The sequence below is a fragment of the Pristiophorus japonicus genome, chromosome 3 (assembly GCF_044704955.1).
Source record: "Pristiophorus japonicus isolate sPriJap1 chromosome 3, sPriJap1.hap1, whole genome shotgun sequence".
Lineage (NCBI taxonomy): Eukaryota > Metazoa > Chordata > Chondrichthyes > Pristiophoridae > Pristiophorus > Pristiophorus japonicus.
The window spans coordinates 78,395,159-78,404,753 of NC_091979.1; the positions used below are offsets into that span (position 1 = coordinate 78,395,159).

Sequence of the window (9,595 nt, forward strand, 5' to 3'; positions counted from 1 at the left end):
TACTGCAAATTCTGGTCCATTATTTTATGAGTGAATGCACAATTAGAATCATAGAATCATAGACTGTTACAGCACAGAAGGTGGCCATTTGGCTTGTCGAGCCCATGCCGGCACTCTGCAAGAGCACTTCAGCTAGTCCCATTCCCCGACCCTTTCCTCATAGCCCTGCAAATTTTTTTTTCTTCAGGTACTTATCGAATTCCCTTTTGAATGCCATGATTGAATCTGCCTTCATCGCCCTTTCAGGCAGTGCATTCCAGATTCTAACCACTCGCTGTGTAAAAAAGTTTTTCCTCATGTCACTTTTGGTTCTTTAAACCAATAGACAACCCAAAATTATTTACACAACTCAAACAGATAATCTGCACTAATTTCCAATTTCTGTCCATGGGAGTCAAATAACACCATGGGCTAGATTTTCCACATTTTTTGCATGCTTAACGCCCACTGAACGTCCATTTTACCGCTGAAATAATGTATAACGCCCATATATCGCCCATTTAGCCACAAAATGGAAACTGACGGGCATTTTTCGGAAACTTAAAGCCGGGAAAAAATAATACCCCCCGCCCACTTTTTTTGGGCGGAATCATCAGAATGGGCGAAATCAATGCCATAGTATCGCCCAGCGTTACTTTCCACACGGAATTTAAGATTCAATAATACAATTTTATTTTGTCGTAAAGAGCACATTTGGCGAAACTAACGCCCAGGAGATCGCCCACCGTCACTTTCACCACCTCGCACACATATCGCCCACAATATCGCTCATCCAAAAAAATGCCCGGAAAAAGTGGAACTGTTCTGAATGAAAGCCAGCGCTGTGGTTGCCATTTTTAAAATCGCAGGTCGCTTCATTCAAAAGACTGCTTCAACGTCGGGGGACTTTGGATTGACTCTGGAGTTCTTCTCAGGTGACATGACCATCACAACAGACATATTTTCAGACTCTGGACTATTGGGGGTTTACTCTCGGTGTATTTTAGTGAGGAAATTATTGCTTTTGATCATTCGCTATTCTACTTTCATTGCAATGGGACCACCATTTCTCAGCCTGCATCAATTAATACGCAGATGCTGCAGAGTGCAGATGGCTCAATGTATGATGCACATCATTATGTGCTCAATTTAAGATGTGCAAGAATGAGGAGAAGGGCCAGACCATACATACCCCGCACGTACAGGGAAAAGAGGGCTTACCTTGACGTGTTCGACCACACTTGCTTTCGGAGACTGTGCTTCCACAAGGTGATGATCAATGAAATATGTGAGCTCATCAGGTCACATATGCAGCCTGTCATCAGGACATCAGTGTCGGTCGAGGTCAAAGTCACCGCGGCACTGTCTTTCCGGCCTCCGTGGTCGAGATTTGCCATCTGTCTCACCATGCCACCCATCACTGCATTAGACAGGTCACGGAGGCCCTGTACATGCAAAGGATGGACTTTATCCGCTTCCCCATGACCACGGAGGCTCTGACTGACAGGGCTGGAACATTCTACTGCATTGCTAAGTCCCCTAGGGTGCAGGAAGCATTACAGTGCACTCACATCGCCATGCAGCCACCTTCACAGGACCCGGAGCTTTTTCGTAGCAGAAAAGGATTTCACTCCCTGAAGATCCAACTAGTTGTCGACCACAACCAGATCATAATGGCAGTGAATGCCAAATGTCCGGCCAACTTCGATGAGGCTCACATCCTGCTTGAGAGCGCTGTTTTTGACACTTTAAGAGTCAACCACAAGGACAATGCTGGATAACCGATATGGCCTATTCACCTGGCTGATGACCCTGCTGCGTTACACTCACACCGAGGCCAAGAAGCGATACAACCAGAACCACAGAGACACACACAATGTGGTCCACAAAACAATAACTGTGCTTAAGCAGCGCTTCAGATGTCTGGACCACTCAGGAGGGGAACTACAATACAACCCTGAGCAAGTAGATAAATTTGTGCTCGTGTGCTCCATGCTGCACAATCTGTTTATCAGGAGGGGCCAAGAATTGCCAGAAGGGACTGATGCTCCATCTCAGGAGAGAGAGGAAGAGGATGACGAGGGGCTGAATGCTGACCTAAGGCCAGACAATCAGGCTGGCTATGCAACCATGCCCATGACCCCCTCCAGACCACAGGAAAGGGCCCGTGGTGGCTACATAGCTGCAAGACTCTTACGTGAGGAGCTGATATCTGAACGATTTTCCTGAAAGAACATTGCTGTGAGTAACAATGCTGCCACACTGCTGTGTGTATGCAGCTCAGACATCAGTGGTGCCCATCACCTTGGTGCCAGTTAAAGTTTACGTTGATTGAAGTTAAGTTTTATTTAACCCTTTCATGTTAAAGAATCACCACTGTGTAATGGTCCAGCTATCTGAGAGACAATGCGCAACAAGGTTATGTTCAATTAGAAAAATGTTATACCAACATTGGTCTGAAATCATAAGTATCACGGGCAAAACCACCCAACTCCTGCCCACACCCCACTTTTTCCACCATTGACATCAATCAAATGTTCAACATGTCCAACAACACAGAATACAAATGCAAAGCAGGAGGGTAGTCCCCTCCCCCATACATTACAACAAATTGCATACACCCAGATGGAGATATAACACAGCCATCACCTGCGGACATGCACCTCACTTTCCTTCCCCCCTTCCCTTCTTCACCCCGCCTCTATCCCTTCCCCTCCTCGCTCCATGGCACCTGGCCGAGGAGCTCCTCAGGTGGCGCCCCATTGGGGGGGATGAAGGCAACTCTGGTGGTTGCACGGGTACGGGAGCAGGGGTTGCCGAGGGGGGAGCATTCTCTGATGCAGAAGCAGGATCTTGGTCCTTGCTCTCATCTGTCGTTCGCAGTGGTGGTGCGGAACCTAGGGGTGGATTGCCGCGCTCTGGGACCACTGGGAGGCGTGTGCCAGCAGTGTTCCTGGCTATCGCATCCAGGACCTCCGCCATCCACAGAATATACTCAGTCATGGTGGCCAGCTGTTGGGATATGCCCCCCATTGCTTCGATGAGCTGGTCACCAATGTCTTCAGTCCTCCTGGACAACTGTACCATCTCTCGGCTCTCATGTGGCGCTTGTGGACCAGTCCACGAAGCCTCCGCGGGATCGGCGCCATCCTGGGGACAAATGGGGTGCTCTGTGGCGAGGTGCTTGGGGCCGGCACCTCCAGAGTGGAGGCGGGAATGACCGGAGGAGCACTAGATGTCCTTGGGTTGGAATGGCTTCTGGAGAGTGGCGATGCAGGTTCCTCGAAGTCTTCGCTCTCATCCGTAGAGAACAGAATCAGCGGATTGACGGGCGAGAATCGGAGCTCCTCAGCACCAGATGTAGGATCGTCCGGAAAGTCAGGCCCCATGCCCCACCTTTTGGCCTCTGTGGTCTTGCCTGCGGCCGCGCTGTTGGCTGAGCTGCAAAACACAAATGAGGTTATTAGAGGAGAAGGAGGTGCTAGGGTCACAAGATGAGGCCAGCGCTACAAACGGCATATGCACAACAAAAGCACCAATGCTATTAAAATCATCACAGACATCACATTTCATGACCATCAACACATTTGCATTGGGCCAGCATTATTTCAAGGACAATTTTAGAAATCATATATCATATATGATTGTTCAGATATGAATGGGTGTGGCATCTATTGACTTTACATCACGCAATGGTGTAAACTTTACTCACGTCGCTTCACTTCAGGGTTTGCAGATGCGTCCGTGGCTGTCCGGGTGTGTGAGCACCCGCTCCTCCATCTCAGTGATGTCGCTGGGGACTGGTGGCCCCCCACCCGTTCGCCTCTGCAATGACCTCTTCGTCGATAGCTTCTTCTGTAAAAGGTGACAGGACGACGTGGCATGAGGTCATTGCATGATAACATTGCTAGATCCTGTCACAGAGACTGATACAACACATAACCGACAGATGTTATCATGCTTATTATGATAATTATCATTCTTTACCTAAAGACGTACACCATGACCGCAGGCTTTGAGTACAACATATCCGGTAAAAGTGAAAGACCTCACATCTGATGATAGTCACTCATGACTCTTACAAATCAAATTATATAAATACATAAGTACATGTAAATAAATGTAATACTCTTGTGGATCCCACAAGGTCGTTCCATCGTTTGCGGCATTGGTTGCCCCCACGCACCTCGTTGGTCACCGACGAGACCACCTCTGCTATCTCGGTCCATATCTTCTGGTAGGTCTTTGGGGTGGGCTTCCCACGCCCTCCCTGTGTGAAATCACCCCAGCGTAAGTCAACCTCGTGCAGGAGGGAGGCATTTGCCTCGTCCGAGAACCTTCTGGCTCTTTTGCGCCCTCCAATGTGCTCCTCTCCCAGCTCGCTGCTTTCGCCAGCGTCAGTCTCCACAACGTGCTGTGGTGCCTCCTCCTCTTCCTCCATTATCGGCCAAATTCAGGCAAATATGTGGCTGGTAACAGCTAATTTTTGTTTCCCTATTTGCTCTAAAGCTCTAAACTCTTCCTCCTTCCTCCCAAAGCAGCCACACCACACCCATGCAAGCCTTCAGTCCCTCTCAGCTCCCTCTCTCTCTGTCTCCTCTTTCTGCGTATGTCATGATGACCCTTGACCTCCTAAATCGCGGGAATTGAGCGTTGCCATGCCATTGCTAAGGACAGCGACACTTTACGGCAGAAGGTCAGAGAGATATAACGCTACCTCCCATTTCATATCACTCTTGGTAACGCCCAACTTCAAAAATGGGAACTAGGTGCTTAGAGAATGGGCGAAAAGCCGGCGATCTGAAAACCCATTTTTATCGCCCACGCCGGAAATAATGCCCATTTTTGGGCAATATGCACAAAAGTGTAAAATCTAGCCCCATAAAACCAGCTGATGGCTTACCATTGACTGATGACGAAGCAGATTCCCAGAGGGAGCAAGTGAACATGGAATGCGAGTCAATTTGCAGTATTCTGATGCACCCCTTGGTGAATATTTATATTAAAGTATGCACCAGTTAAAGTGCATTATATGAAATGCTTGAGTCAAGACCATGCAATGCATGTTTTTGCATCAGAAATCCAATGCACATGCATCTTCCAACCTCATTTTCTCCACAAAACAATCAAAGAGTTAATAATTTTATTAATTAAATCCAGAGATGATGAGGGAGAAATTGGTCTCTGCCCGTCCGATTTCTGGACAGAAAAGAGGAATTGGGGATCAAATGTCCGGGTGCAAGCACTCATGCCTGATCTCCTCAGGAAGTGCATTAACTGCCAATTTGGTAACTGTCTAATTTCAAGTGCTAAAAACACTCGCCTAAAATAGACATTATGCCCCTGAAACATGCTACTCAGGGGCCTAATGCCTGATTTTGGATCCTGATGCCAAATGCGGCAGCATCTGGGCGTTCTAGAAGGCGCCATAGAATAGGCAAGTTTTTGTGTTTTTACTTACCATAATGTGGAGCCAGCAGGAGCAAGAGTTCATAATAGTACTGGGGTCACCTTTCCAAATGGTCATGTGACAACAGTTGCAATTTTAAGGAACCATAATAATGCGGGCCTACTTCAGTACAAGCAAGTTAGAAAGAGCTATATTCTAAATGTTTTGCATTAAGTCTATCAGGATACAACAGGGTGAAAGGAAACATTGGATACTTCGCCATTCTACTTAATATAGTGCGGTGGCCAGGCTTACCGTGGGAGACTTCCTAAGAGTATTTCTTTTTGATTCATCTGTTTCCAGTTTGTCTGATTGGTAGACACTGTATTGACTCAGTCTGCCACCTCCTGCCAAACAACCTGGATATTAAATATGTGAGGGATTTAGCATGCCAAAGAGGGCAACTTTTTTTTGCTGCCCTTTGTGCCAGAAGAAATTCGAACAAGTGTCAGAAAATGGAATAGACCTGATCCTTGATCCAGCCACAACTTCTTTAGTGCACAGCAACAAATGATGAGAAGGACTTTAAATCACAGTTGCAGCTAAATGATAATTCCTGTCCCACTGCCAGTGAGTTCACACTTTCAGGCTCAATCCAAACCAGGAGCTCCCTATACATAATTAATAAGCCCAATCTTGAAAAACTCACAAATAGAGCACTCCAAGGTCCTGTTGCTCCAACGCTGAGCCTGGAAATTTTCCTACTGTATTTCTCAAGTAAGTTGCTTAATTATACTGAACAGGAAGGTCGCAAGTTTTGTTTCAGTCATTCAGTCATTATACGATCATGGATTTCTTAATTATGTTTTATGCACTAGTTAAAAGCAAGATGAAATTTTCTGTGTATAAACAATAGGTAATTAATGATGAGGATAAACTAGGGACAACCAAAATTTTAGCTTAAAGGGGTCTGATTAGGTTCAAAGTTCAATGTTTGTAGACATTGAAGATGCATAGCTGTCTGTTGCAGTTATGTTTTTTTACATGCCAGAAAGGGAATATAGCTACGAGATAAAATTTCCTGAAGGGTTCCACGATCTCCTGTCAAATTTTAGACGAAGATCAGCAGAAACCCTGGAGAAACAAGGGCCTGGATTTTGCAGTGGAAATGATGGCGAAACAGCCATTATTACTCCTCTGAATGTCACAGAAACATCAGGGGGTAGAAATTGCCCCTCCACCCAAAATGAGGTGCACGGTTTTTACCAAGTGGTTTTTACCGCAGCTGAGGTTCAGGTCGCCTCATGAGTGACATTCCATTATTTGTTGTTTTTTTTGCCTTAGATCCAGAAGTCGCTCTTAATGGGGACGGTGACTGCATGAGAGGGGCAAAAGTTGGGGCGGTGGCAACACCTGAGGGGCGAAAGTTCGGGGCAGAACGGAGTGACCGCCGCGATGACGTCATCACGGCACCGCGTCACCATGGCTGTCCCCTTCACTTAAAGGGGAGTGCCTCCCCGATTTTAAAACTTTGGCCCACTGGGCCACCAGGGAGGGTTTCAGCCGGGCCCGCAGCCTGGCACCCCAGAGTGCCAGGCTGCCTGTTGGCGGACCAGCCGAATCCGGGGCATAATTATCTGGTCGACATGACAGTCGGCCGACAAAAAAAACATGGCGGCAGCGGCAGTGCATCCTCCCCTTTAAAGGAAGCTGCACCGCCATTGCAGAAGGCCACAACCTCACTGGACCACCGTGAAAAAACAGGTTTTGGCACCGCCGGGTGGGCCGAAGATTTTCAGAAGGGAATGTCACTGTCGGGAGGGTAAATCGGGTGTGTGCATGATGATGACGTGTTACCACTGATCGGCGGCAGCGGAGCAGTGGAGGGGGGGGGGGGCGCGGTGGGAGAATCAGGGCACCTCTGGAAAACCTCGGGAGAGCAATTCAGCGGTAATTCCACGAAAAGTTGGCGGTCACTCCACTCTGCAGTGTGGCCGCCGATTTGCGGTAGTAACAGGCCTTAAGGAGAGGGCAATTTCGGCCTTCAGGAGTCAGCGCATATGCACATAAAGGCGATAATCTAGAAGTTGCTGTCGGTGATTCTATATTCCTCCACAGCTTGCGCTGTGGAACTCTGACAATCAATTCAAATCACACTGAAATGTAGTTTCTGATGAAAACTCCCCCTATTAGGCTGTTAAACCACCTCCCACACAGCCCCCAAAAAGGTTAAGCCTTGTTGAAAGAGATGTAATTGTAAACAATCGCGTGCTCTGTTTCTCTAGGGTTTCCGTCGTAGTTATGGTGGGAGATCAGGAGAAACCCCATGGAAATTACTGCCACATAAATTGCGCTACTTACACTTATAGCATGGTTCTTTTTTTTTATGCTTTTGTTGATGAAAAATGTCAACAAAGCTTCATTATTTAATACCATTGCTCCACAAATGTTTATAAAATATTATAAAATGAGAATGCATATTTGAAAATGAAAAAATGTCCTTATGATAAAAAATCGGAACTGTATTCCTGTCTCCAACATTGTTTTTACTAACTCAGCTTTGCCTGCTAAAAATTAATAAGTTCAATATTTTCTTAACTCATTCCATTGGAACATTGTACTAATGTTAAAGAGACACCACCCTGGAATTTCCTCTCAAGTTCTTCAGATCTTCCACAGTAACTTTGCGGAAGATCAGCAGAAGCCCCAGAGAAACCATTTCTTCGGATTTTCCACTGATCTGCCACCAAAGTTACCGTGAGAATCAGAGAACCCCTACGGAAATTCTAGCCCACCATGTTTGTTCTCACCAGTGCTAACCAGTGATCATCTGAATATTTTCAGGGAAATGCGAGAAAAGCAACTCGAGTTTTGGCTACAGACTCATAACAACCGGCTGGGATCAGATATTCAACTGCGGCTTGAGTATCTAAAACAAATATCCATCAAAAAATGGTTGCATCTTGCCTGAATCTTATGTTCCATACTGCACTGCAATTCCAGTTACAGTTACTACAGTTATATTTTTACCTTTAGACGGATCTCCTGCATGTAATCACTGTAATACTTGCAATCAGTTTTTAAAAGAAAAGTTGCTGAGTGAGTAAATTGCACATATTTGGAAAATGACTGAGACTGTAACATTATTATGTACCGGGAATTCTACGTACCCATATTACAATAAATTTGGAGTATGGCTATTGTATATAAAGTTCAAGCTGAGAATTAAATTTACAAATTCATTATTGTGATGATGTTGTACACTTCTTCATTTGCATTCAGTTTTAAATAGTATCATAGAATCATAGAAATTTACAGCACGGAAGGAGGCCATTTCGGCCCACTATGTCCGCGCCGGCCGACCATGAGCTATCCAGCTGAATCCCATTTTCCAGCTCTTGGTCTGTAGCCCTGTAGGTTACGGCACTTTAAGTGCACATCCAAGTATTTTTTAAATGTGGTGAGGCTTTCTGTCTCAGGCAGTGAGTTCCAGACCTCCACCACCCTCTAGGTAAAGAAATGTCCCCTCATATCTCCTCTATACCTCCCCCCAATTAGTTTAAATCGATGCCCCCTAGTTGTTGACCCCTCTGCCAAGGGAAACAGGTCCTTCCTATCCACTCTATCCAGGCCCCTCATAATTTTATACACCTTAATCAGGTCTCCCCCCCCAGCCTCCTCTGTTCCAAAGAAAACAGACTCAGTATCTCCAATCTTTCCTCATAGCCAAAATTCTTTAGTCCAGGCAACATTCTTCTAAATCTCTTCTGCACCCTTTCCAGTGCAATCACATCTTTCCTGTAATGTGGTGACCAGAACTGCACACAGTATTCCAGCTGCGACCTAACCAGTGTTTTATACAGTTCAAGCATAATGTCCTTGCTCTTGTATTCCATGCCTTGACTAATAAAGGCAAGTATTCCATATGTCTTCTTAACCACCTTATCCACCTGGCCTGCTACCTGTGGACATGCACTCCAAGGTCCCTTTGTTCCTCTACACTTTTCAGTGTCCTACCATTTAATGTGTATGCCCTTGCCTTGTTAGACCTCCCCAAATGCATTACCTCACACTTATCCGGGTTGAATTCCAATTGCCACTGATCTGCCCACCTGACCAGTACATTGATATTTTCTGCAGTCTGCAGCTTTCTTCTTCATTATCAATCACACAGCCTATTTTAGTGTCATCTGCAAACTTCTTAATCATGCCCCCAACATTCAAGTC

At 46.1% G+C, this 9,595-nt stretch overlaps 1 protein-coding gene across 4 annotated transcripts in view; it reads left to right on the forward strand.

Annotated features, from left to right (window-relative positions):
- cfap221 (cilia and flagella associated protein 221) overlaps positions 1–8,582 on the forward strand; it is a 431,960-nt gene extending 423,378 nt beyond the window's left edge. For all 4 annotated transcript variants that reach the window (XM_070874512.1, XM_070874515.1, XM_070874508.1 and 1 more), the window contains exon 25: positions 8,213–8,582. In XM_070874512.1, coding sequence (XP_070730613.1) covers positions 8,213–8,339 — 127 coding nt within the window. In that variant the 3' untranslated portion in view covers positions 8,340–8,582. The remainder of the gene's footprint in view (positions 1–8,212) is intronic.
- The last annotated feature ends 1,013 nt before the right edge of the window (positions 8,583–9,595 follow it).